This window comes from Panthera leo, chromosome B2, assembly GCF_018350215.1.
Source record: "Panthera leo isolate Ple1 chromosome B2, P.leo_Ple1_pat1.1, whole genome shotgun sequence".
In the NCBI taxonomy this organism is placed as follows: domain Eukaryota; kingdom Metazoa; phylum Chordata; class Mammalia; order Carnivora; family Felidae; genus Panthera; species Panthera leo.
The window spans coordinates 29,119,493-29,147,224 of record NC_056683.1 but is presented as its reverse complement, the minus strand read 5'-3'; the positions used below and the strand labels follow the sequence as shown (position 1 = coordinate 29,147,224).

Sequence of the window (27,732 nt, the reverse complement as noted above, 5' to 3'; positions counted from 1 at the left end):
AAAAAAACTGTAGAGCAGATCAATGAAACCAAGAGTTGGTTTTTTGAAAAAATAAACAAAATTGATAAACCTCTAGCCAGGTTTCTCAAAAAGAAAAGGGAGATGACCCAAATAGATAAAATCATGAATGAAAATGGAATTATTACAACCAGTCCCTCAGAGATACAAGCAATTATCAGCGAATACTATGAAAAATTATATGCCAACAAACTGGACAACCTGGAAGAAATGGACAAATTCCTAAACACCCACACGCTTCCAAAACTCAATCAGGAGGAAATAGAAAGCTTGAACAGACCCATAACCAGTGAAGAAATTGAATCAGTTATCAAAAATCTCCCAACAAATAAGAGTCCAGGACCAAATGGTTTCTCAGGCCAGTTCTACCAGACGTTTAAAGCAGAAATAATACCTATCCTTCTCAAGCTATTCCAAAAAATAGAAAGGGAAGGAAAACTTCCAGACTCATTCTATGAAGCCAGTATTACTTCGATTCCTAAACCAGACAGAGACCCAGTAAAAAAAGAGAACTACAGGCCAATATCCCTGATGAATATGGATGCAAAAATTCTCAAGAAGATGCTAGCAAATCGAATTCAACAGCATATAAAAAGAATTATTCACCATGGTCAAGTGGGATTCATTCTTGGGATGCAGGGCTGGTTCAACATTCGCAAATCGATCAACGTGATACCTCACATTAATAAAAGAAAAGATAAGAACCATATGATCCGGTCAATCGATGCAGAAAAGGCATTTGACAAAATTCAGCAACGTTTCTTAATAAAAACCCTCCAGAAAGTCGGGATAGAAGGAACATACTTAAAGATCATAAAAGCCATTTATGAAAAGCCCACAGCTAACATCATCCTCAATGAGGAAAAACTGAGAGCGTTTTCCCTGAGATCAGGAACACGACAGGGATGTCCACTCTCACCGCTGTTGTTTAACATAGTGTTGGAAGTTCCAGCATCAGCAATCAGACAACAAAAGGAAATCAAAGGCATCAAAATTGGCAAAGATGAAGTCATGCTTTCACTTTTTACAGATGACATATTATACATGGAAAATCCGATAAACTCCACCAAAAGTCTGCTAGAACTCATACATGAATTCAGCAAAGTTTCAGGATACAAAATCAATGTACAGAAATCAGTTGCATTCTTATACACTAACAATGAAGCCACAGAAAGACAAATAAAGAAACTGATCCCATTCACAATTGCACCAAGAAGCATAAAATACCTGGGGATAAATCTAACCAAAGATGTAAAAGAGCTGTATGCTGAAAACTATGGAAAGCTTATGAAGGAAATTGAAGATATAAAGAAATGGAAAAACATTCCGTGCTCATGGATTGGAAGAATAAATATTGTCAAAATGTCAATACTACCCAAAGCTATCTACACATTCAATGCGATCCCAATCAAAACTGCACCAGCATTCTTCTTGAAACTGGAACAAGCAATCCTAAAATTCATATGGAACCACAAAAGGCCCTGAATAGCCAGAGTAATTTTGAAGAAGAAAACCAAAGCAGGAGGCATCACAATCCCAGACTTTAGCCTCTACTACAAAGCTGTCATCATCAAGACAGCATGGTATTGGCACAAAAACAGACACATAGACCAATGGAATAGAATAGAAACCCCAGAACTAGACCCACAAACGTACGGCCAACTCATCTTTGACAAAGCAGGAAAGAACATCCAGTGGAAAAAAGACAGTCTCTTTAACAAATGGTGCTGGGAGAACTGGACAGCAACATGCAGAAGATTGAAACTAGACCACTTTCTTACACCATTCACAAAAATAAACTCAAAATGGATAAAGGACCTGAATGTGAGACAGGAAACCATCTAGAGGAGAAACGCTAGAGGAGAAAGCAGGAAAAGACCTTTCTGACCTCAGTCATAGCAATTTCTTACTTGACACATCCCCAAAGGCAAGGGAATTAAAAGCAAAAATGAACTACTGGGACCTCATGAAGATAAAAAGCTTCTGCACAGCAAAGGAAACAACCAACAAAACTAAAAGGCAACCAACAGAATGGGAAAAGATATTTGCAAATGACATATCGGATAAAGGGCTAGTATCCAAAATCTATAAAGAGCTCACCAAACTCCACACCTGAAAATCAAATAACCCAGTGAAGAAATGGGCAGAAAGCATGAATAGACACTTCTCTAAAGAAGACATCCAGATGGCCAACAGGCACATGAAATGATGCTCAACGTTGCTCCTCATCAGGGAAATACAAATCAAACCCACACTCAGATATCACCTCACGCCAGTCAGAGTGCCGAAAATGAACAAATCAGGAGACTATAGATGCTGGCGAGGATGTGGAGAAATGGGAACCCTCTTGCACTGTTGGTGGGAATGCAAATTGATGCAGCCACCCTGGAAAACAGTGTGGAGGTTCCTCAGAAAATTAAAAATAGACCTACCCTATGACCCAGCAATAGCACTGCTAGGAATTTACCCAAGGGATACAGGAGTACTGATGCATAGGGGCACTTGTACCCCAATGTTTATAGCAGCACTCTCAACAATAGCCAAATTATGGAAAGAGCCTAAATGTCCATCAACTGATGAATGGATAACGAAATTGTGGTTTATATACACAATGGAGTACTACGTGGCAATGAGAAAGAATGAAATATGGCCCTTTGTAGCAACGTGGATGGAACTGGAGTGTGTGATGCTAAGTGAAATAAGCCATACAGAGAAAGACAGATACCATATGTTTTCACTCTTATGTGGATCCTGAGAAACTTAACAGAAACCCATGGGGGAGGGGGAGGAAAAAAAAAAAAGAGGTTAGAGTGGGAGAGAGCCAAAGCATAAGAGACTCTTAAAAACTGAGAACAAACTGAGGGTTGATGGGGGGTGGGAGGGAGGGGAGGGTAGGTGATGGGTAGTGAGGAGGGCACCTTTTGGGATGAGCACTGCATGTTGTATGGAAACCAATTTGACAATAAATTTCATATATTGAAAAAAAAAACTGACTTCAGTGGGCAAAACAGCACCCCCAAGCGGGGGCCAGAGCCACTTACACCAACACCTGCCTCTGGGTCCACCCCCGCCCCCCCACCCACACCCTGCAGGTGCATCTCCAGTAGGGCAAGTCCACCTGAGAATCAGTGCAGCCCGCCCACCTCCCAGCAAACCAGCACAATACCTTTAACTACAACAGAGTGCTACAAAGCTTCAGCTCTAGGGTGAATAGGATCTAGCTTCCCCCACCCAACCCCACCACCCCCAGGATACAGAACAAGCAATTTATATTTTTATTTATTTTAAAAGAAGTTTATTTATTTATTTTTGGATCTAGCTTCTTTTGACAAACAGACAAAACCACAAAACACAGCCTCCCCCCCCAACCCTTTTTTGAATTTACAACATGAGAAGATGGAGAAATTCACCCCAAAAGAAAAAACAGGAAGAAGGAATGGTCAGAGGTTTAATCAATACAGATATAAGTAAAATGTCTGAACTAGAATTTAAAACAATTATAGGGGGCCTGGGTGGCTCAGTCAGTTAAGTGTCCAATTCAATTTCGGCTCAGGTCATAATCTTAAGGTTTATGGGTTCAAGCCCAGTGTTGGGCTTTACACTGTCAGTGTGAAGCCTGCTTGGGATTCTCCTGCTCTCCTTCCCTCTCTGCCCCTCCTCCACTTGTGTTTATGCATGCTCTCTCTCAAAAATAAATAAATAAAATGAAAAAAAATAAAACAACAATTATAAGGATACTAGCTGGGTTTGAAAAAAGCATAAAAGTCACAAAAGAATCCCTTACTGCAGGGATAAAATAACTAAAGCTGAAATAAAATGCTGTAACTGTGAGCAAACCAAAACCAAAAAGAAATAAAAGGTCCAAATCGTCAAGAAAGAAGTCACACTTTCACTATTTGCAGACAACATGATACTCTACGTAGAAAACCTGAAAGACTCCGCCAAAAAATTGCTAGAACTAATACATGAATTCACCAAAGTTGCAGGATAAAAAATCAATGTACACAAATCGGTTGCATTTCTATACACCAATAAGGAAGCAGCAGAAAGAGAAATCAAGGAATTGATCCCTTTTACAACTGCACCAAAAACCAGAAGATACCTAGGAATAAACCTAATCAAAGAGGTAAAAGATCTGGACCCTAAAAAGTACAGAAAACATATGAAGGAAATTGAAGAGGACACAAAGAAATGGAAAACATTCCATGCTCACGGACTGGAAGAACAAACATTATTAAAATGTCTGTAATACCCAGGGGTACCTGGGTGGCTCAGTTGGTTGAGCGTCTGACTCTTGATTTTGGCTTGGGTCATGATCCTAGGGTCGTAGGATCCCATGAGCTCAGCATGGAGCCTGCTTGGGATTCTCTCTCTCTCTCTCTCTCTCTCTCTGTCTCTCTCTCTGTCTCTTCCCCCCAACACTGTCTGTAAAAAAAAAAAAAAAAAAAAAAAAAGTCTCTACTACCCAAAGCAATCTACACATTTTTTTAAATTAATTTTTTGGGAGTCTATTTATTTTTGAAAGAGAGAGAGAGAGAGAGAGACAGAGACAGAGCAAGCGAGGGAGGGGTAGAGAGAGAGGGAGGCACAGGATACAAAGCAGGCTCCAAGCTCTGAGCTGTCAGCACAGAGCCTGACGCAGGGCTTGAACTCACGAACCGCGAGATCATGACCTGAGCTGAAGTCAATGCTCAACCGACTGAGCCACCCAGGTGCCCCACAATCTACACATTTAATGCAATCACTATCAAAATGACACCAGCATTCTTCACAGAGCTAGAACAATCCTAAAATTTGCATGGAAACACAAAAGGCCCCAAATAGCCAAAGCAATCCTGAAAAAGAAAAGCAATGCTGAAAGCACCATAATTCCAGACTTCAAACTATATTACAAAGCTGTAGTCATCAAGGCAGTATGGGTCAAAAACAGACACATGGATCAATGGAACAGAATAGAAAATCCAGAAATAGACCCACAACTATATGGTCGACTCATATTCAACTAAGCAGAAAAGAATATCCAATGGCATAAAGACTGTCTCTTCAAAATGGTGGTGGAAAAACTGGATTGCAAAATGCAGATGAAACTGAACCACTTTCTTACACCATACACAAAAATAAATTCAAAATGGATGAAAGACCTAATCATGAGATGGAAACCATCAAAATCCTAGAGGAGAACACAGGCAGCAACTTCTTCAAACTTGGCCATTGCAACTTCTTACTTGACACATTGCCAGAGGCAAGGGACACAAAAGCAAACATGAACTATTGGGACTTCATCAAGATAAAAAGCTGCACAGCAAAGGAAACAATCAACAAAACTAAAAGGCAACTTACAGAATGGAAGATCTTTGCAAAAGACATATCTCATAAAGGGTTAGCATCCAAAATCTATAAAGAACTTACTAAACTGAACACCCAAAAAACAAACAATCCAGTTAAGAAATGGGCAGAAGACACGAATAGACATTTTTCCAAAGTAGACATCCATATGGCCAGTAGACACATGAAAAGATGCTCAACATCACTCATCACTAGAGAAATACAAATCAAAACCACGATGAGATACCACATCACACCTGTCAGAATGGCTAAAAGTAACAACACAAGAAACAACAGGTGTTGGTGAGGATGTAGAGAAAGGGGAACCCTCTTGCACTTGGAATCCCTCTTGGTGGGAATGCAAACTGGTGCAGCCACTCTGGAGAACAGTATGTAGGTTTCCCAAAAAGTTAAAAATAGAACTACCCTACAATCCAGCAATTGCACTACTCAGTATTTACCAAAAGGATACAAAAATCCTGATTTGAAGGAGTACATGTATGTTGTTTATGTTGAAGGAGTCCTGATGTTTATAGCAGCATTATCAACAATAGCCAAAAAAGAGCCCAAATGTCCATTTGATGAATGGATAAAGATGTGAGATACACACACACACTGCTGTCAAAAGAAATGAAATCTTGACATTTGCAATGATGTGGATGGAGCTACAGTGTATTATGATAAGTGAAATAAGTCAGTCAGAGAAAGATATCATTTGATTTCATTCATGTGGAATTTAAGAAACAAAACAGACAAACATATGGGAAGGGAATAAAAAAGAGAGGGACACAAACCATTAGAAACTCTGTAAAAAAATTTTTTTTAACGTTTATTTTTGAGAGACTGAGCACAAGTGGGGGAAGGACAGAGAGAGAGGGAGACACAGAATCTGAAGCAGGCTCCAGGCTCTGAACTGTCAGCACACAGCCTGATGCAGGGCTTGAACTCACAAACTGTGAGATCATGACCTGGGTTGAGGTTGGACACTTAATTGATTGAGCCACCCAAATCACCCATAGAGACTTTTAATGATAGAGAACTGATGGTTGATGGAGGGAGTTGGGTTGGGGATGGGTAAATGTGTGATGGGTATTAAAGAGGGCACTTGTTATGATGAACCCTGGGTGTTGTATGTAAGTAATGAATCATTGAATTCTACTCCTGAAACCAATATTACACTATGTGTTAAGCAACTAGAATTTAAATTAAAAAAAATTAGTAAACATGAAAAAGGACACAGTTTTGGAAGGATGAATATGACTTCTAGTTAGAGGAATCTATTCTGATGAAAACACAAAACAGATGAACAAACCACAAACACCTAAGTGAACCATATTCCACATGGTTTCATCTATTTCCCAACTGGAACATGATTTCCACAGTCTCCCCACAAGAGGGATATCACTTAATGAACTCAGCCATGAAATCAAAACTCAAAGTTCCCTCATTATCCCACTATGGGCATGTTCAGTCATGTGCAATCAACAAAACACTCCAAACAAACTTAGCCAAAAATCACACCCAGTGTACAAGAATGAGTAAGATCAGAAATGAGACTCATGGATGGAGCCAAGGAACAAGAACTGAAGATGAAAAGGGTCCAGGTCTACAGGAGGTGCACTTTCAGGCTACATGTTTATGTTGGTTGTTGCAGTTGACCCAGGTAGACACTATCTCCAGAAATAAACTGTTACAAAGTAACTGAGAAACAGTTACTTGCACACTATTTACTATCTTTCATGCAATATAGTTACTTGCACATTAAGTACTACTTTTCATGTAATTTAGTTACTTGCACACTATTTACTATTTTTCATGCAAGTAACCTATTGACATACGGAGTCAATGGGAAAACTGAGTCAAGGATGAAGGCAAAATAAAGATGTGGTAGATTGCTACACTGGTGGTCCCCAGGGAACAAATGAACCTTCTGGTATGCATGCTCCTTCCCTGTTGAATCTGGGCTTGGTTACTTGCTTTGTCAAGGGGACATCAATCAGCAAGTGTGATGAGAACAGAGGCTTGATAAGTTCTTGCACCTTGGAGCTTGACCTCTTAACTGCTTTCGGTGGAAGCCAGAGGGCATGTAAGAGGTCCAACCTCCTTGAGAGACCTATGCTGTAAGAACATCAAAACCAGCTATGTAGTAGGCCACACAGAAAAGCAAGGAGGTGGCAGACATGCATATGAACCTTCTGGGCTCTTCTAGACCAGGTACCACAGACAGCAGCTAAATGCAGCTGAGTCACTCCAGCTGATGCCATATGGAATATAAGAAACTAGCCAGTTAGGCTCTCAGAAAGCATAGTCCACAAAATCATTGTTTGAAGCCACATCATGCAGTGATTTTTATGCAGCAATAAATAAGTACAACACAGGATTTATAAGAGCAAGAGAAGAAAGAAAATTGTATTCTGGGAATCGTGAATTTTGTTTGTATATGTTTGAGGGAAATTGATTAGCTGGCACCCAGCAAGAGGTCAGTCTGAAATTCTGTCTTTGAGTAAGTTCCCTAGGGACATCAAATAAAACAATTTTTGTTGTTTACTCATTCTCAAGAAAATCCTGAGGGTTTATCTATGCGGCACAGTTGTGTACTGTCCACCAATTGTCCTTTCGTTATCACCTTTGACCTTGTTCAGGTTTGTACCACTTCTCATATTAGAATTTTATAGAAGAAAACCAAGAGATTGGGAAAGATCAGCTTGGAGTGAGCCTGGAGGATCTGAAGCCATTCTGACCCCCTAAACTTTTTTTCCTTGTCTAAAAACGACATCAGTGGCATCAGCAGTCTGTTTAGCCCTTTAGTCAACAGTGAGGGCTACCTAAATAAAAAATATTCTATGAAGGCTCAAGCTCTTGCCAACAACCCTGGATCCTGAGTTCCAAATGTGGCATTACACTAAGGAAGCAGGGATGAAGGAGCACTGGGGTCAGTATCCTGGAAATGGAAGCTGCTCAGTGGGCAAGTGGTTTATAGAAATCAGGATCTCCCCAAATTGTAGGAATATGAACATGGTAAAGACAGAAAGGTTAGCCAGTGACAGAGAAATACAAACTGAAACAGAGGAAAATAGAATGAAGAGCTGAAATACTCACAGAATCACACAAAGTGAGACACCAATATACTTTATTTATTTCGAAGATAAGGTGAATCCATCACTGGTGGCTGGAGCTCTCATGCTGCACTTTCTCCTCACAGAGGTGGGCTAGAATGGGGTGGGCTGTGTTTGGCAGGGGTTGTGGAGATTTGGGATCTGTGTAGATGAGAATTTGGGTTTTATAAGACTGTGGCACCTCTCACAGCAATGTAGAATCCACCTGTGTAACCTCATCAGACCTATGCCCCCCATCACTCCTATCTTCCTGGAGTATCCTCAGTTTTCCCCTACAAACCTCTCACCTGCCTGGCTCCCCAGCTGGGCCTCAGGCCGGTCTCCCCAGAGCAGATGATCAGGATCATTGAGGAAACGCTGGCTGCGCTGGCATGTCAGGCAGGTCTGTACTGTCCAGCGCTGTCCCCTGCATCCTGGGGTTTAAGCAGGGGTGGGGTGGGGAAAGAGTGCCCAGATTTAGGAGAAGAAAAGCTCTCCTTCATCCAATTTTGCCTCCACTGTTTTTCGGTACAAATTCCAACCCTCCCCAACTTTGAATACAAATTTGAGATGTCTTACCCCTGCTTAAAGTCCATCAATTTTTTTGTATCCTTTAAGATAAAGTCCAAAGTCCTTAGAAGTCTCTTTAAGATCTGCCCTGTTTCCTTCTCCAGCCTCATGCTTTAACCTTGCCTACCTCAAACTCCAGGCTCCTAAACTCTGGTCTCCTTGACAGCACCACAAGCTCTCTTGTCTCAGAGTCCTCACACATGCCTAGAATTTCCATCTCTTCACTCCTTTTGCTTATCATGAACCTCATCACTACTGGTATAAGTAATGTTACCTCCCCAATTAAAGCATTTTTCTACACTATTTTAATTGTTTCTTAGTCTATTCTATCAGACTATAATTTCAATGAGAATAATGTATCTCATACAATACTTGATACACCTTAGAAAAATCAGTATTTGTTGAATGAATGAATGAACAGTGATGTGAATCCTGTCCTCCACAATGCAAAATAACACCTATTATTATGTATGGGTGGGTTACCTCTTATAGCAACATCATTTCCCTATTGTCCAGATCTTAGTTTGTCCAAGAGGAGTTAACAATTTAACCCAAAGCTGGAAAATGTCGGCTGCTGCAAATCCCACGCTAGACGCCCATCTAAAGCGAGGAAGGGGATCCCCTCCGCAACCCACTACTGCTCCTCAGTCACCCCACGTTAGTAGGAGCACTCACGTCTCTGACGCTGGGTGCAGGTGAGACCAGGGATAAGAAGGGAAGAGCAGCCACGACAGAGGGTCCTCTTCACTGAGGGGTCCCTGTGGGCGGAGGGGGATGGTGATCCAAGCGCCTGCGCTCATTCTCCCCATTCTTCCCCACGTCCCGCCCGCCACCAGGCTCCCGGAGCGTCTCACCGCCGCAAGACCAGCCGCTTTGCGATGGTCCTCTCCGTGTGGCAGTAAAACCTCGCCAGCGCCTGGTTCTTGGGGTCCTGCGCAAGGACACAGTGGGCGGCCTAGGGGAGGGAAACCATCACTCGGTGGCAGGCCAAACCCAGTCGCCTCCCCAAACGCCCCGACGGACTTGCCTGGTACAGGAAGTTTAGCCTCTGGAAGGCCTCTCGGTCCTTTACTGGGCCAGCCATCGACGCTGCACTAGCGCCTCACAAACGAGCGTCCGCAGGTCCTGCCCCTCCGATAGCTCCGTCTCGGGCGCCTGCACAAGGCCTCCTGGGAAGTGTAGTTCCTGGGCCTCTCTCAGGGAGATCCTTACTCTGGCGCCACCCTGTGGCCTCACAGACCCAGCTGTTTGTAAACCCATACTCATCCATGCAATCCAAGCCCAGGGCACCTTTCTGAATTTTGGCTTTCTTCTAGTCTTCCTCAAGCCCATGATCAACTGTACTAGGTAGGAAAGGCTAGTGGAACAGGAGATTATCTTAAACTAGGAAATATTTTCAGGACAGAAGACTGGTCTCTTTATGTAGATAGGCTGGGGAGATGGTTATATGCAATTTATTCCTGCTAGAACTTCTTCCCTACTCTCCACAAGCCAAAGGTAGATAGATGCCTGGAAGATCTACAGACTGAAGAAACAGAAGTTATACATTCAAAAAAAGCACTGGTACTGGTGGGAGTGAAATTGGAAAGGATCATGAGGGTGGTGGAGGGAGGGAAGTACAGCTTATTCCCATTCCTTTCCACTTACCCAAAAAACACTTCCTGTTATGCAGTGCTAGACACATAGTAGGTGATCCTAGCTAACTCCTAGTCTTAGGTACTGGAGCACAGAAATTTTGACAGCATCTCCTGTCTCTGAAACTCTCCCCTACCCCAGACCCCTACCCAAGGCATATATTTAACATCCCTTACTCTGACCTCAGTCTCCTGTTTGTTCTGTTTGACATCCTGTGTTTACCTTTGTCTCATAGATAATGACCAGCATTTCCTGAAGTCAAGAGTAGAGGAATGTGGGGTGGAAGGGCATAACATGAATGAACCCTGAGACAGGGAGAGGGCAGAATTAAGTAAGGAGAGAATGAGGCCTCTCTCTCTTCTCAAACCCTATCAGGCCAGGCAGGGAACCAGCCCTTCAGCTCAGAAGAAATGGCCCAAACTTCCTCTGGGACTAATTTCCCAAAGTTCCCTAAACTCAAATGAGGAGTATGTTTAAAATGTAGAGGCCCAGGCCTACCCCAGACTTTGATCAATCACTAAGGATAGCCCCAAGAACATGCACTTTTAACATCAGTGATTCTTACATATCAACACAAGGCCATTGTCAAATTACCACACAACACAGAGATCACTTCAGTGGATCCTTTGTTCCATGTTATGTTTTACCAACCAAAGCATCTTGCCACAAAGAACCACAGTCAAGGCACAAAGGTAAGAGGAGAGTCTGGACAAAGTCCTGTTGAGGTGGTAGGAGGAAGTGAAACACTCAATAAACTGCAGTTTCTTGTCCCAATCTTCTGTGAATCCCTGATCACCCAAGTAGCAGATATTCCAAATCATTTTAGTTTGGTTTGGCATGCATCGCTTTAACCTTTTTTGACAACATATGTACCCTACAAGTTGTTTATTTTGGCCTAATGTTAAAATGATTTACATTCTCTGATAGGGGAAATGGCAAAAGGTGAAGGATGGCAACAAATAAGCAAGAGACTGGCTCTTGTGAACACTAGTTCCAGGCCATATGAACATAGGCTAAAGGAAGTTGCCTATGTGACACTTTACTCTACATACCCTGTCTTCTACCCTGTCCTCAGGGTGAGGAAGACTCCATTTTCCTTCTCCCTTTTTGGCTTGGACACCTTAGCCAAGTAACAAGGCTGACAACTTGGGAGCAGATACTTAGTAACATTCTTTAAGGCCAGGGCTTTGGAGAGAAATACGTTTCTCTTTCCTCTAATACTTGACTGTCCCTTCCAGGTCCCCTTGGGAAAGCAGTGAAAGGGTAGACATGTCTTGAAGGGTCTCTGGCACCTCACCTCTGCAGGAGAAAGGTGACTGACCGATTCTTGGAGACAACCAACTCTAAGGAGACAGGCAATAAGCCAGCTTTGCTGAAGGCTGAGGCAGGGACTTGGGTTCTCCTCTCATTTCTTCTCACCCTCTCCTCCCCACATTCCTACCTCTGGCCAATCCTACTCATAATGGCAACTTACTCTGGGAATAGAAGACCAAAGAAACCCTGTTAGGAATCTGTTCCTTTAGCCCCTTTCCCAACTTCCTTTCTAATCTTCTTGATGCCCAATCTCTGCTCTCAAAAACAAAAAACAAACAAACAAAAAAACTCCTTAACTTCTAGACCCACAAGAGCAACTATCATTCATCTTTATTTTAGTCTAGAGGTACACAGACCCCTCTGATCTTTCTCAACAAATAAGAACCCCTTAAAAGAACGTACAGGGGTTTCTGTTTCCTCTTCTGGTTTTGAGCAAGTCAGACCCTCTCACAGACTTTTTGTTTCTGGAAAAGCCTCTCCTTCCTTCCTAACCTATCCATGTGCAATAGAAAACCTGATGGACTTCAGGGGAGATAACCCCTGGGAACTAATTCCCCACCCTGACGGTTAGGAGAGAGACAGCTGTGTGCTCATCCCAGACCAGTCCTACATACTCCTCCATATAAACCATTCTAGAAACCAAGGTGCTTCTCCTAAACAGTGCAGGACTGGAACCAGGCAGACACGAAGACGTTCCAGCAGGTCACAGGAAGGAAGGCCCATAGCTCTTGACCCTGACTCACCCCAATTATTCCCACATCCCTACCTGTCACTCCCAATCTGTTGGGGGCCTGATTGTAAGTGGTGCAGCATTCTTCCGACCAGCACGGATGCCTGGATAGAAGAGGGGCCAAAGTTTCTCAGTAAAAGTATCAGTAAAGGTGTAGATATGAGAGCGGTCTGTGACATTGTAAAAAGACAGTGTGCCGGCCTCATAGTCTAGGAATATGCCTACCCGTTTGGGTTTCACCTTGATGTGCAAAGGGGTAAAAGGCGTGGTGGTGGCTGCATATTTGTCCCCATTCCACAGCCGCACCCGCCAGTAGCCAGTCTCAGGGAGTGGAGTCAGCTCGCCCTTTCGGCTTACGGAGTCCCGGCACACGCCCACTGCCCAGTGGGTCTTATCACCCACCTCCACCTCCCAGTAGTGTCGGCCTGAGGTGAAGCCCTCAGTAGCCAGGACACAAGGATAGAAGGTGAATCGCCGTGGTGTGTCAGGGAGATCCCGGAGTCTTGTCTCCACAAACTTGACGCTCTTACGATCTTCGGACAGGACTAGGTTAGGGTGAGCAGTCTCTGGGTCCAGGGTCACATCCGCTGGCGGGAGAAGCCAGAGTGGGGAGCTAGATGAGGATGGGAATAGCTAAATGCCCCTGCCTCACTCTCCCAGCCTGCCTTTACAAACTTGTTTCCTTAAAGGTCCCCAGAACACCATGGTTTGATTAACTTTCTCAATCCATGCTGTCACCTAAGGGAGAGGAGGGAACAACGGCTTCCCTTCTTACCCTGGCCCTAAAGTAAACAGATAATAATCTCAATTCTGCAAGGGCTGATGGTTTAGGCTCCTGCCTTATCCCTTCTTCATCCCCCTGTGACATCATCTCACTGAGTGATGAAGCACAAGTCACAGTCCAAGGGCCAGAAAGGACAGAAAATGTTAAGAAAGATACACAGCAAGACAGCAGTATGGTCCAGGGATAGGGTGACCATGTATCTGGTTTCCTGGAACAGTCCTGGTTTGTGACTATTTTCTCTGAGTAAATATTAATGGCATTCCCTCTCGTTCTCAAAAAGGGACAAGTTTAGGCCTATTATTTAACTTCTATGGGTCCCTATTTAGAAAAGTGTGGGCCTAAGAGTAGATGACACCTAAGCTCTGTCACTCACAGTGAGATTGAAAGCCAGATAAAGGGGTGGGTGTGGCCATGGGCACAAAATGACAGATGGTACGACTGAAGCCCAGATAAAGTGGGACTTAAAGACTTTCTTCTCTGCTGATTTCCTCTGCTAGTTTATTTTTGGGAACAACTCACCAATTAGCTGTTTAAGGATTTTCCTTAGGGCAAAGTACTGTCGGGGGAAATTGCTGAAGTTCTTTTCCAGCTCTATGGACACTGAAGTCACCTCCATGGTCTTCACCTTCTCACATCTAGGAGGGATAGGGAGATAGGGGAAGAAAGGGCAGGGTCAGGGGAAGCTCCAGCTGAGTGAGTATGCAGATATTGTCATATTTAGGGAGAAACTAAAATTCTCCATCCTCCCATTTTCTCCCTCCTCCCTGAAGACAAGTACTCACTTACTGCTTTCTTTTGCCAATCTATGGAGAGCCATAGGGTCCCCTGGACAGAGTCTTATTTTAAGAATGAGTCTCAGAACTTTCTGGGGGTATTGCTATATTTCATGCAAATGGGTAATCACCCTCCCCACTTTCCCAACCCCTTCCTTTGTCTGTCTTGTTTGGACACATTTCCACCAATGGACAAAGGTAGCATCTGGTTCTACATTACCTTGGTTTCTTCCTTACCAAGTTAGTCCTGATGCTCAACGGGGAAATGGTAATGTACTCTTACTCCCAATGATTTGCTCTCTAACAGACTTCATGGACACAATGAACCTTCTCCCACATCCTATCCAGACACTGTGTGACTTTCCCATCATTCTCCCCTACTCCTTACTGTACCCTTGGTTTCTAAGCCAAGACCTAACTCACTCAAAGAGATGCAAGAATCACTTACTTTTCCAGGGTACTTTTGACATCCTAGAGGGAAGGAGAAAAGAAAGCAATATTGGTCCTGGTAGTCAAGGGTCCTGAAGGCAAAAGGTTCCCCCTCCTCCCCAAAATTCTAGATCTATAAAATAGGAATAGGGCAATCTGAGGGTCAAAATGCAAAGGGAAGAGCTCCAGAGGGATCAGAGTACATCTTTCCCAATCTGATCTCTGTTTTCAACTTTTGGATAACATCAAGCTTGGTAATTTATATCATTTCCAAATGGTTTCTTGTGTGTTTGTCTTGCTCCTCAAGGACACTGGGAGCTCAATGCAAGGGACAGGGATTGTGTCTGCTCTATACTCTGTCCCCCAAGTACCAACCACACACCTGTCTCCTTGAGGATCAGTACAGACTGGTGGCATTGGAATGAATCACTTTCCTGTTGTTGTTGTTATCCCCATCTGGTACTGGTTAATAAACATTGATAATTGTGTGCCAATCCTGATTTTTGAATACTTGGGGTCCAGAAGACAAAGAAGACAAATCTTTGCCCCCCAAGGATTTCCCAGTTTAATGTGGAAGGCAGAACACACATACATGAAAGGACACAAGAATAAGTACCAAGTAATACATAACATGCAGATAAATGTACAATGAAGCCTCACTGATTCAAATGCTGGTAATCTGATCTCTAAAAAGAGATATGTTTCCTACAACCTTGCTAACACCATTCATCTGCTTAAAAGAACAAATTATTTCAAACATTTTAGAGTCATTATTTACATAGCAAAAGTTAATATATTATTTATACATAATTTCAAGTGTCCTTCAAACTAGGTTTCTATGTTTTTTGTTGTTGTTTTTTTTAGCACTAGGTAAATCAAGTTCCAGGACCTAAAAGTAATGGCAACTGCATTCACATAATTTTTAATGTATAGTTTTTTCACTGATTCAGACTAGATTTTCCTCCTTTCAAAGGAGTGAATTTTTTCTTTGGTACAAATTAAGCACATATTGTTCACAAGACATAAGAACACAGAAATGATTAGAAGGGGATGGGAGAAATCAGAAGAAGACTTTCTGTAGAAAAAGATCCTTTGAGTATGTCTGGAAGAAAGAACTGGATTAGAAAAGCAGAGCAGGAGGGTGAGCATCCCAGGTTGACAGAATGGCCTGTGCAAAGCTATACTGCACTTGACCTGAGAGGCTATACAGGGGCAAAGGTCGAACCTTAAGCATCTCGAAGCCCGACTGTAAGCACTTGCCCTCCACCTCAGCAGCCAAGTGGGCCAGGTCCCGGCGCTTGTCTCCAAGGTGAGCAGCATTTTCTCGGAGGCGCTGTAGAATGTCCTGTTCCTCCTCCTCCAGGCGTGAAAGCAACATCTGCTGTTCTTCATCCAGCCGCCTATGAAGCTCTTCAAATTCCTTTAAGATCTGTTGTCGGCGACACTCCACTAGTCTCTAAGAAAATAGGGAAAGCATTATACTTAACAGGGCCAGTGGGGCATAAGGGAGCCTTTCCCTACCCACCATGTGTATGAATTAACAGATTTCCAGTGTCATTGCAAATAGTCTAACAGGACACTCATGTTTCTCTCCATTGAAATCTCCTTCTCTAAGTAATGGCTCCATCCCCATTATCACCCCCTACTGGTGACTTGGGAGTGAAGACTACTGGGGAGATTAAAAAAAAATCAGTGTTTAAAAAAATTTTAATTTTAGGGGTGCCTGAGTGGCTCAGTCAGTTAAGCGTCCAACTCTTGACTTCAGCTCAGGTCATGATCTCATGGTTCATGAGTTCAAGCCCCACATAGGGCTCTGTGGCGGCAACACAGAGCCTGCTTGGGATTCTGTCCCCTGCTTTCTGTCCCTCCCCTGCTTGCTCTCTGTCTTTCTCTCAAATAAAAATAAACTTTAAAAAAATTATTTGAAAAAATATTTAATTTTCTTTATTAAATTAACTTCTAAAAAAGCTATACTTCTATGGTTTGGTGAAAAAAATGCAAGATATAAGAACTCAATAATATAGAGACATCTATTTTATTATGGATACAAGATATTTTTGCTAGTTCCAATGCTAAAGTTATAGCTAATGAAATTTATCAAGAAAAGGAAAATAATAAATACTGGGAAGTTGGAGACCAGATGATCATCATTTGTATATTGCTAGACATCTACCCACTAAAAACCAGAGACCAACTGGAAAAGTATCAGAATCAGTAAAATTTTAGTTATGAGTTGTTACCAAATATATACAGTTGACTGTTGAACAACATGAGTTTGAACTGTGAGAGTCCACTTATACACAGAATTTTTTGGTTCAATATGGTATAGTACCATAAAGGTATTTTCTTTTCCTTACGATTTTCTCAGTAAGTTTCTTTTCTCTAGCTCACTTTATTGTGAGAATATAGTATACAATACAAACATATAAAATAGGTATTAATCACTTTTTATGTCATCACTAATGCTTCTGGTCAACAGTAGGCTTTTAAGAATTAAGTTTTTGGGGAGTTGAAAGTTATATGCCGATTTTTGACTGGACTGGGGTTGGCACCCCTAACTTTGTTGTTCAAGGGTCAACTGTATATAGATTTCAGGGAATAACATGTTAATAGTTTCAAGTCACTTCAGACAACTGACAGTTCCCATCCCAGGAATAGGTTCCAGAAATTTGTTAGTGAATTATATATTGAAATTTGACGTTTTTCTCTCAGCTACCACACAGACTTAAACCTTTAACATTCCTGAAATTTGATAATATGGGACTAAGACACCAGCCATAATACTTTTTGAGGGTTATTAGCAAGCACATCCTTCCTTCTCTACCTCCACTGCAACAAGTGATCTGCTCAGACATATTCTCCAAGTGTCATATGGCTGATGGGGAGAAATAAACCCAACAGGGAAGCAAGAGAGAAGCAGAGACTGGGACTCTGGAAGTAAAATGCAGATAGAAACTGAAAGGTAGGGCTGAGGGTGAATAGAGAGGGGCTGCAAAGCCTTACAAGCCTGGTGTTTCTGGATTTCAAGCTAATTCTCAGCAGAGGCTGGCTAGCTCCAGTTCTAGAGTTGCTGTTTCCCATTCTACTGCTGCCTTCTCAGGTACACACTGGAACAAAATATATTCTTAACACATTTACTCTGTGAAAATTAATAAAAGGAAACCTGGCTAAAATGGTCAGGTTGCCAGCAGGGGGAGCACTCACGCCCCACCACTGGTCAATTTTTATCCCAACAGGTAGAGATGTACCTTGTAGGTCCATACTACCTTACTACACCAGCAGGAGGAAGAAAGGTTTTCTTTTTGCAGTCAACAAGCCCAGCCAATGATAGACTGTCACAACCTAGCCAATAAAAAGTCACTATACTCTGAACTCCGAGTTTACTCCAAGGATTTTCTTCCCAATTCCCCCCTTTCCTATATAAAAGAGTGGTCCTCTCCTTTGTTCTCTGGACTTGCCTATGGTTTTGCCTTAACTTGCTTATCCTGAATTGCAGTTCTCTGCTATTCCTGAATAAACTCAATTATGCTGATAAAATAACTGGATTTTATTTCTAAGGTTACCAACCCTTGAAATACAACCTTTTTTCCTGTGTGTGTGTGTGTGTGTGTGTGTGTGTGTGTGTGTCTACATGTGTGTCTATGTTGAGAGGTGATGTATGGGTAGAATTTAGGATTAATAACTATGTTTAATAGGAAGCCAAAGGGATCTCTCTTATATAATCCCATCATTCTTCTCTTTTTTTTCCCCACTCTACAGTTGTATGGCAGTGGTTCTTAATGAAGGTGTTACTTCCCACTAGGGATATTTTAGAAACAAGGGGCATCTTTTTGTTTGCCATAATAGGGGGTACTCTGGTGGGCAGCTAGCACTCCAATGTGTGAGATGACCCTGCAACATGCACAGTCCTGCACCATTTTCTATGTTCTGCTGGATATTCAAAAACATAGGCTTAGACTTAAATGCCATTTTATACATAAACAGAGTAATTCTTACCCAATTTTAATATACCTGATTTTTTCAGAAACAGCTGAATAAAACTAAGACTGTATTTTGTTTTTCTTAGAACTTTATTAAAAGTTACTTATCATTTTGAAAAATTATGTCACTAAGAGCTAAGCTGCTTGTGGTGCTTGTCAACATGACTACGCAATTACCTGAGTCTGAATTTGTATTTGTTACATTGTTGATGGTGTCACAGAGAGATGCAAGGATAAAACTACATTGTTGTGTCTTTCAGGATAGTAATGCCCAAATATTTACATACCAGATTTTACTATAAATCACTTTCCTCTATGCTGTGTGTGTGTGTGTGTGTGTGCGTGTGTGTTTGGGCATAATAATCTCTTTTAAAATTATGCAGATAAGTTATTTTATCTATAATTTCCACTTCAGCATGGTTAATTACAAATTATTTATTTTTAAAAGGGGCATTGGGTCTGATTCTGGAAATAGGGATGAGGGAGAGGTTTCGGAGATTTCAAATGGTTACAAAAGGAATGTTGGTGGTAGTTTCAGAGACCACTGAATTTTTAAAAATACCACAGTTCTGTTCAAGCATTTAAAAGGTTTTTAAAAATTTTTATTCCCCTCTTTATCCTTTACCTTTAAGAAGGTGATCAACAGGAACAGGAAAGTTAATGACTGGGAATAAGCTTCGTTTTCACATATTTTAAGTTTCTCAGGAGCCCTCCAAAAGAACAAAGAACTTTTTTTTAAAGTTCACCTTTGCAATCAAAATTAATTAAAATTTTAAAAGTTCAAAATCTTGTTTTATTCAAATATATAAAGGACTAAGGTAATACTTAGTAACACTTAATAATACTTGCTTTCTGTCAAAATGTTGTCATTGTTAAAAAATTAGTGTTCCTACTATTTTCAAAGTTGTGTTTAATCTCTGGTGATCCCTAAATCTCAACTCCAAAAGCGAATTATTTCTTCTGGAAGCTTTTAATGAGGTCAAATTTCTATGTTGTCTTCTTATGAATTTGCAACTGTGCTTTTTGTGCCATGTCATTATCTGTTTTCTCTACTTGACTGTAAGCTTAAGCAGGACAGGGACTGTGTGTTTGCTCATCATTGTTCCCCAGTGTCAAACACAGAATTTGGCCTATACTGGAAACTTAATACATATTTATAGATTCATGCAGAGCTAATATCCCTGATTTTGTCCCATACTGGCTATGTGATCTTGGACTAGAACTTATCCAAGTTGTTTCCTCCTGTGATAACTAGGGGTAATAATACTCACTTTACAAGAGATCTAAGTTCACCCTTGCTAAAGATGACCTTCAGGACTTCCTTCCCTTTGTCTGACAGCTCATCTAGGTCCCACTAAAACTTAACACAACCCTGTACATTTGGAATGTCATGGACACCCAATGAATTAACACACAGGACTCAATAAACAGTTATTACTGCTACTATTAGGAATTGTTCACTGTCCAATAAAATAAGACAGTTACCAAAATATCATGCTACAACTATGGTAATACATGAAAGAAGTAAAATTATATGAAAATTAAGAAAATCAATTTCTGAAGGGTCAGGAAAGGCTACATAGGAAGTGGCTTTTATCCTGCCTGAAGGACAGATAGGATCCTACAGATGTAGGGTAGACAGGGGAACAGTTTAGGAATGAACCAACATCATCTAGCATACCTGAGCTTACTTAAGAGAATGTAGTCCTAAAAGTCACTGGGCATTTTTGTGAGCTCTTCGTCAGCTGCTTCTTTCTTCCACCCCAGTGAGCCTTCCAAATTCTCCTCTCCTCAATCCCTCTAAGAAACTCCTATCCCTGCTCTCTCCCTGCCTCTCTTCCTGTTTTACAAGAAAAAAGACCAATGGGCATGAACTTCCTCAACTTGTCAGATGTAAGATATTCTGTCCATCCTTCCTTCACCTCTTACATCCTTCTCTACAATACTTAATTCATGACAAATAATTTAATGCAATGTTTAATGACAAAGAAGCCTAACAAAATACCATTGTTTTTAAGAGAACAGCAGTTTTCCAATGAATCAGAACTGGCGGATTAAATAATGTATGGTTAATTGCCTGCAAAGCAGCCCAAATGGAATCACCTGCCTTTACCTTGAGCTCTCCAGGCTTCTTCTCCTCAGAGGACTTGCAGCGGGTGATCTCCTGCAATTTCTGCTCCAGGGGCTCCAGGCACTTCTGCAGTTTTTCCTGAGGGTGGGAAGTGGGAGAGGTGGGATTTTGGGGTGGCTGGCATATCCTACATTCAGAGGTTAACCCATTAGTTTGAAACCATTTGTTTGCTTCCTGTCTATCTCACCACCTCTTGATCCCACTTCTTTCTTTGTTTGTCATTTGGGGTGTCAACTTTTGGTCCCTCCTCCTGCAACCAGTCTGTCCCCATCATCTTCCTTGCTCACCAAGAACTTTCCTCTCACTGAATCTCACAGTTGTCCAGCTGTCACCAACTCCGTGTCCTTCCCCAATCCTGTCATTTTGTTACTCAAGTGACTGCCTATTATGGTCAAAGTGACTTTCTGTATTCTGATAGCCTTCTTTAAACTTGTCCTCTCATCCAACTCTAACCACCTGCAAATAAATCCGTATTACTTACACTGTAGACTACTTTTTTTTTTTTTTTAAATTTTTTTTTTCAACGTTTTTTATTTATTTTTGGGACAGAGAGAGACAGAGCATGAACGGGGGAGGGGCAGAGAGAGAGGGAGACACAGAATCGGAAACAGGCTCCAGGCTCCGAGCCATCAGCCCAGAGCCTGACGCGGGGCTCGAACTCACGGACCGCGAGATCGTGACCTGGCTGAAGTCGGACGCTTAACCGACTGCGCCACCCAGGCGCCCCCACTGTAGACTACTTTAAATCTTGCTTCCAAGATTTTATTTAACATAATTAAGCAAAATACTTGATACAGTGCTAACATATTAAAATCTTTAGTTCCTACTACTTGAACATTTACCCTGTGTCCCAGCAGTACTTAAATCAGATGCCACATTATCCATTATCTGGGAAGATGCAAACATCTTAGTCTGGTGGGGATCAGTGTAAACTGATGTTATCTATTCCCAATACCAATGGGAAAATAAGGAACATTTTGAGCAGGGGGATAGAATGAACCAGACTAGGGGCACCTGGGTGGCTCAGTTGGTTGAGTGTCCAACTTCGGCTCAGGTCATGCTCTCACGGTCTGTGGGTTTGAGTCCCGCATCGGGCTCTGTGCTGACAGCTCAGAGCCTAGAGCCTGTTTCCGATCCTGTGTCTCCCTCTCTCTCTGCCTCTCCCCAACTCTCACTTTGTCTCACTCTGTCTCTCCAAAATAAATAAATGTAAAAAAAAAAAAAATGAAACCAGACTACTTTTCAGTTTTTCCTAAGTTTCATAATCTCCAAGTGGTTTCATTCATTTATATAATACATTACAACACCACACATATCCCCATGCTTGGGGATAACTGATAAGATGTACTCTGTGCCCTCTGTGTTTGTAGCTCTGAGGGGACTAGAGAGTAAAGACCAGTTATGGTCTTGCTGTTAGGAGCTTAGGATCCTTTACCCAGGGAGTCTCCCATCTTCTGCGCTCCTCCCTCATGCCCCATGTTGGCATCATGTGTGTGGTTCCCCACCTTGTACTCCTGTGTGGCATCATCCAGTGGCACGACGGTGTGGGCCCGGTGGGTGTGGGAAATTGCACATATCAAGCATACAGCCTCCTGGTCCTCATAGCAGAAAAGGCTGAGGGCCTCATGGTGCTGGGGGCAGAGGCTCTCATCTCGGATCTTCCGCTTGACAGCCTGGAGCTGCTTGGCAATTTCCACCATGCTGCCTAGCTGTCGATTAGGCCGGAGACTGCGGTAGCGAGATGTTTTTCGACAGACAGGACAAGGGAAGTCCCTCTCTAGGTCCTCCCACCAGCGGGTGATGCAAGCTTTGCAGAAGTTGTGCCCACACTCAATGATGACAGGCTCCTTCAGATACTCCAGGCAGACAGAGCAACTCGCCTCCACCTGTAAGTTCTCCAGAGCTGCAGCTGTGGAGGCTGCAGAGGCTCCAGCCTCTAACAGACTTGTTTCTGCCATTATTTAACTTAGGGATGAAAAGGGGGCAGAGAAAGAAAAATATTAGTTGGAGGTTTAATTTTTTTGTGTCCCTGGACTGGCATTTACTCCCATGATAAATCCTAACTCCAGTTAGCCCCATCTTGGTATTTTACATTTTCTCTTCCACTAGATACAACCTCTCTTTTGTTTCTCTATTTCCAAACCTTGTGACTCCCAACCATCAATCTAATTTTTTTTCCTGTTCAGCAAACTGACACCCAACCACCAATCTCTTTTGTCTTTTACCTCTGCTTTCTCTTATTAGAGGCTTCTTTCAACTCTAGCCCAGCACACTTCTTCTGATCCAGGCTCAGTACACATGTATCTTAAAAGGAGACCATTGTATCCCTACTAGATATAGTTTTCTAATAGTGAGAAAGGATCTTGGGAAAGTGAAACATGCCATAAAAGTCCAAGTATTAAGATTTCTTAAGTATATTTTAAAGTTTAATGTTACAGAAGAGTTTTATTACAATAGCCCCCTGGAGCATAGGCTTCTCTGCCATTGTCCTCTCTTTCAAGGGTAATAAAAGGAATATTAGGCAAGGGTAACAACCTCTTCTTTTCAGGAAAACTTGAAATTATTCTTCCCTTTATTAGAGTAGTCTAGGGGAAGTGTGTCTTCTTCTTGGAATGACATTATTCACCCAACATCTCATTTCTTTGAGTGCACTTAGACATTTAGAACTGCTGAAAAGTGATTAATACGTGGCAACTACACTAAAGAGCATATACTTCTTGAAAGTATATACTTCTTGAAAAGAAGGCTGACAAGTCTATTCTAAATATTCAGCAGTGACTGGAGTTTTGAAATAGCTACTGATAACTAATACCTTGGATGTACTGTGCCTCCAACTAGTAGGTTCTGGAGTGGCTGGGAATTAGAGAAAGAGGCAATTAAAGTCTCCCTCAAGTTAAGGCTCAAAATGTTGGAAATACATCAAAGAGATTTATAAAGCTGGTCCCCCACTCCTTCCTTGAAAATCACCACTTTTATCGATGAAACCATGGATTTCTCTATCCACCCTCCCTTCCCACAGAAGAAAGGAAATTTAGTAGGTCTAAGTGCTAAGAAAGAAGTGGCCATGTGGTGAGTAGGGTTAACAATGATTACTGTATATATTGTTGTTGGCACACATGAAAAGTGTTTAATTTGGAGTTGGAGCTGATAACTTATTTGGACCTGAATTCTTTCCTCAACTAGGAGAGAAGTTGAGTTAGATGATTTTTCTTTACCGAAGAGAATCCAACTAGTGAACCTGTCCCTTTTTTCTAGAAATTAGGTGGTCTCCTCACCTGGGGTAAGTTGAACTGTATGCAGAGTTAGGGACCAGGATGGATCTAGACTGGCAAAGAAGTGGTGTGAAAGAGAAATGGGGAAAAGGTTAGGGATGCATAGAGAGGACTTGGAGTTACAGCCATAGTGAGGCCTCGGGTGCCTCCAGGTTGGTAATTTCTTTCCCTCTATTCCTTGTGTCTCAGTAGAAGGGCAAACTTGAGGAACGTCCTCATTTTGTTTCTACCACTGTCCGGGGTCCCACCTTGCGACCCTCTCCTGAGCGTCGTCCACAACTCATGCCCACCCTCGTCTCCATCTTCTCTCGCCAGATCTGGCGTAGGGGGATTGGAGAAGGGGAGAGGAAACGTCGTGGTTGACAGGGAGGGAGGAATGCGTGTCCAGGTGAGGAGAAGGTGTGACGTGAAGGTGGGATGCCCGCCGCTATGACGCAGCCGAGGCCCGCGGTGACGGCGTCAGAGTTTCACCCGGGGAGGCGAGCGGCAGCGGGACGGGGGAACGGCGGGGTAGCCAAGCAACGCCGGACGCGCTGACGTCGCCGGGGCGGCAAAACGTCCGCCCGGGCCCGAGGCGGGCGGAGGCAGCTGTGGTTACGTGCGGGGGGCCGGTGACGCAGTCGCGGGGCGCTGGGACGCGGCGTGCCGAGCCGGCCGGCGGGGGCAGGCCCCAGGGCCCGGGCGCGGCAGCGGGACAGCACCTACCTTCCCGGCTTCAGGTCCGGGAGTGCGGGGCGCGGAGCCGCCGGAGCGCTGCCTCCCTCCTTCCTCCTCCCCCCGCCCCCGCCCCGCAGCGCGACACACAATACTCGCCGGAAGCGGAAGCCGCGCCGAGAGGCTCGTGTCAGTGGAAGCCTTGGTGTCGGCTGGCGGCCGCCGCAAGGCCTAGCAGTGCCTGCGGAGAAGGAGAAGGAGGGGGTCAGAGGTGAGAAACAGCGGGAGGAATCAAGAGCGAGAAGGGACCCGGAGGGGCAGGTGGCCGAAATGCGGTCGTTCAGGTGACCCGAGGAATCCTCAGGAGAAAGAGGGCCGCGCATGCGCCTGGTTGAGCGCTGAAGCCCCATTGCCCGCAGGGCGCCGATGGGTGCCAGAGACCGCTGCAGTCCCACTCGGGCTGCGGGCCCCGGCTCTGGCCACGCTTGCTGGTCCCGGGTGGGACTGGAAGCCGCTGGGGGCAGGGCAAGGGCGGTTGCGGACTTTGAGCTACACTTATCCTCTCTTCAGGCCAGTCCAGGGAGAAGGTGGCTAGCTGAGGCGGCGGCCAGTTACGTGGCGGACCTGCAAGTTTCAGCTGTCACGTCACTTCCGACTGGTTGAGTTTTAGCCTTTTAACATTACAGGATTAGGTAAATTGTCCCTGCCGTGGGCTACAAATGCTCCTCGCATTCCTAGGCGGGCTTTAAAGACATTGTTTACCTCCCCCAGTGGAGTGGGAGCCCCGGGAGAGCTGCCATTCTGCTGCTCACTTTTCTATCCTAAGCTCTTCGCTCGCTGCCCGGCCTCTAGCAAGCGTGTGGTAAACACCTGTTAAGTGGGTGCGAGCCAAGTCCCATTTCTTTTCACTTTTCGGGCTATGACTTGAGATCTTCCCAAAGAGCAGATGATGCTTGTGTGGGAACTCCAGACTTTTGCATTATAGCCTTCCTGCTTTCCTCTTCTGTTACTGGAAGCTTTGCACGCCTGTGACTTTGGAGGAAGACTCTGCTGATAGAGGTATGATGAGACTGGGGAGGAGGTCCTGAATAGAGGTGATGGAGCTGGGGAGGACCTAGTGCAGGGTAGAGGTGTGATGAGGCCGGGGAGGAGTCAGTGCTAGGAGTGTCTGACATTGTTCATAGAAAAGGCAGCTTGTCCCGCCTCTTCTCCCCCAACACTTGGTATGCAGAATGCTGACTGAAAGAGATGGGCAAATTTTGGTGTACCCTATAGGAGGAAATGGCCCAACGGCCTATCTTGTTCCTATGTAAGTTGTGATATTGTCTACAAACACAGTGCAAGATTTAACCTTTTACTTCAGGGGGCCAGAGACGATATACTTGCAGAAAATATCAAATGTAGGGATTTAGGATCATGCATACTACATATAATTGGTCTACTTCTCCCACCCCCTTTTTTTTTCTGGTAGCCAATGATTTGAAGAGGATTAAACTTGGGAAATTAACATTTACTTTTTTTTCTCCTTGCTGTTTGACCATTAGGAATTTTAGTGGCGGTAAAATTTAGTTTACACAACGCCTCAATTCTAAGATAGGGTAGTTTGAAAGCCACTAACTGAGGAGTTAGCCTCTTTAGCTTCACCTTGGAGGGTGGCTGGTGGTGGTGAAGTTTGGTTTTGGTTTTGATTTGTTCATTTGTAACTTTTAAGGTGTTGCTAGCACTCCATTCTGGTTTTCTGTTTGTAGGTGATCAGGGATGTGGTTAGACTAAGGACATTCCCAGGAGGAAGTGCATTTCAAAGGTCTATGAAGAATGTGTTTGCCTGGAGAGTAATAGATAATTAACAAGACTTTATGCTGAATATGGAAGGAAAGGCTGGAGAATGTTTAGGTAAAAGTATAAAATCATGTAGGGCATGTAATATGACATAGAACATAGGGGTTGGCAAATCTTTCCTGTAAAGAACCAGATAAGCTGTACTTTTGGCCTTGAGGCTCATACTTTCCTCTGTCTTTGTAGTGTGAAAACAGCATTAAACAATACCAAACAAATGACCATTGCTGTGTTCCAGTAAAACTTTTTGTATGGACACTGAAAATTTAATTTTATATGTCATAAAATACATGTATTTTTTGATGGGAGCGGGGGAGCACATGTGAGGAAAGGGAAGAGGGAGAGAGAGGGAGGGAGAGGGAGAGAGGGAGAGAGGGAGAGAGGGAGAGAGAGGGAGGGAGAGAGGGAGAGAGAGGGAGAGAGAGGGAGAGAGAGGGAGAGAGAGGGAGAGGGAGAGGGAGAGAGAGAGAGAGAGAGAGAGAGAGAGAGAGAGAAAGAGAATCTTAAGCAGGCTCCATGCCCATCGTGCAGCCTGACATGGGGCTCGATATCATGACTGGGAGGTCATGACCTGAGCTGAAATCAAGAATCAGACTCTTAACTGACTGATCCACCCAGGTGCCCCTACTTTTCTTTTGATTTTACCCGCAGTCATTTAAAAATGTGAAAACCATTCTTAGCTTTCAGGCCATATAGGCAGGTAGCAGACCATAGTTTATTGACCCCTGACATAGAACAATAATGAAGCGTACCGAGTATTTTTCAAGGGAGATTTGGGAAAGAGGGTGAACACAATGCTATGATTTTATTTCCATCGGTCTATGTAATAATACACAAAATAATAATGAAGGAAGCCTCAATCTTCCCCCACATTTGTTATTATGAGTTGTGAAACTTGGTAGGCTGAGATTTATGAATGTAGTAGGATACAAACACATTCTTTAGTCAAAGAAGTGTCTATTCCTTGTTCAGAATTGAAAGGGATTGTAGTTCAGGAGATGTGGAATAACACTGATTTGTAATGTTGATTTATACCAAGGGATTTCTACCACAGGAGTATGAAAAAATTAATTATTGTAATAAGATAAAGGGTAATTAAAAATATATACATTTTAATACTGTTTTTATATCTGTAAAGGAGAAAAGATATCTTGAAGCCACTGAGTTTTATAGAGGAAATGAGTAT

The 27,732-nt window shown here is 43.1% G+C and overlaps 2 protein-coding genes across 7 annotated transcripts; both read right to left on the bottom strand.

The window, feature by feature from the left end:
* Window positions 1-8,456: 8,456 nt before the first annotated feature.
* RPP21 (ribonuclease P/MRP subunit p21) lies at window positions 8,457-12,699 on the bottom strand. 3 transcript variants are annotated; one of them, XM_042938117.1, is made up of 5 exons: window positions 10,036-12,699; window positions 9,863-9,963; window positions 9,684-9,766; window positions 8,740-8,872; window positions 8,457-8,600 (listed from the first exon to the last, which is right to left on the bottom strand). In XM_042938117.1, the coding sequence occupies exons 1-5, from the start codon at window positions 10,090-10,092 to the stop codon at window positions 8,540-8,542; spliced, it is 435 nt and encodes a 144-aa protein (XP_042794051.1). In that variant the 5' UTR covers window positions 10,093-12,699; the 3' UTR covers window positions 8,457-8,539. The 3 variants fall into 3 exon arrangements, with proteins under 3 accessions (XP_042794051.1, XP_042794048.1, XP_042794050.1); XM_042938114.1 differs by having other exon boundaries at window positions 8,747-8,872; window positions 10,036-11,165; XM_042938116.1 differs by having other exon boundaries at window positions 8,747-8,872; window positions 9,863-9,939; window positions 10,036-11,165.
* LOC122219643 (E3 ubiquitin-protein ligase TRIM39) lies at window positions 11,266-24,838 on the bottom strand. 4 transcript variants are annotated; one of them, XM_042938113.1, is made up of 8 exons: window positions 24,762-24,838; window positions 22,290-22,749; window positions 20,767-20,862; window positions 15,899-16,129; window positions 14,693-14,715; window positions 13,991-14,106; window positions 13,090-13,274; window positions 11,266-12,791 (listed from the first exon to the last, which is right to left on the bottom strand). In XM_042938113.1, exons 2-8 carry the CDS (start codon window positions 22,740-22,742, stop codon window positions 12,720-12,722), a joined length of 1,176 nt encoding a protein of 391 aa, XP_042794047.1. In that variant the 5' UTR covers window positions 22,743-22,749; window positions 24,762-24,838; the 3' UTR covers window positions 11,266-12,719. The 4 variants fall into 4 exon arrangements, with proteins under 4 accessions (XP_042794047.1, XP_042794044.1, XP_042794045.1 ...); XM_042938110.1 differs by having other exon boundaries at window positions 11,266-13,274; XM_042938111.1 differs by lacking the exon at window positions 24,762-24,838 and adding an exon at window positions 24,305-24,751 and having other exon boundaries at window positions 11,266-13,274.
* Between the last annotated feature and the right edge of the window lie 2,894 nt (window positions 24,839-27,732).

Coding starts and splice junctions, on each gene's coding strand:
- RPP21 (XM_042938114.1), bottom strand. CDS start 10,092: ATGGCTGGCCCAGTAAAGGACCGAGAGGCCTTCCAGAGGCTAAACTTC. Junction 8,873..9,683: donor CTGCACCCAGCGTCAGAGAC/GTGAGTGCTCCT, acceptor CTTAAACCCCAG/GATGCAGGGGACAGCGCTGG. Junction 8,601..8,746: donor CCAGCTGGGGAGCCAGGCAG/GTGAGAGGTTTG, acceptor TCATCTACACAG/ATCCCAAATCTCCACAACCC.
- LOC122219643 (XM_042938110.1), bottom strand. CDS start 22,742: ATGGCAGAAACAAGTCTGTTAGAGGCTGGAGCCTCTGCAGCCTCCACA. Junction 20,863..22,289: donor ATGCCACACAGGAGTACAAG/GTGGGGAACCAC, acceptor TCCCACCCTCAG/GAAAAACTGCAGAAGTGCCT. Junction 13,275..13,990: donor AATCCTTAAACAGCTAATTG/GTGAGTTGTTCC, acceptor TTCTCCCGCCAG/CGGATGTGACCCTGGACCCA.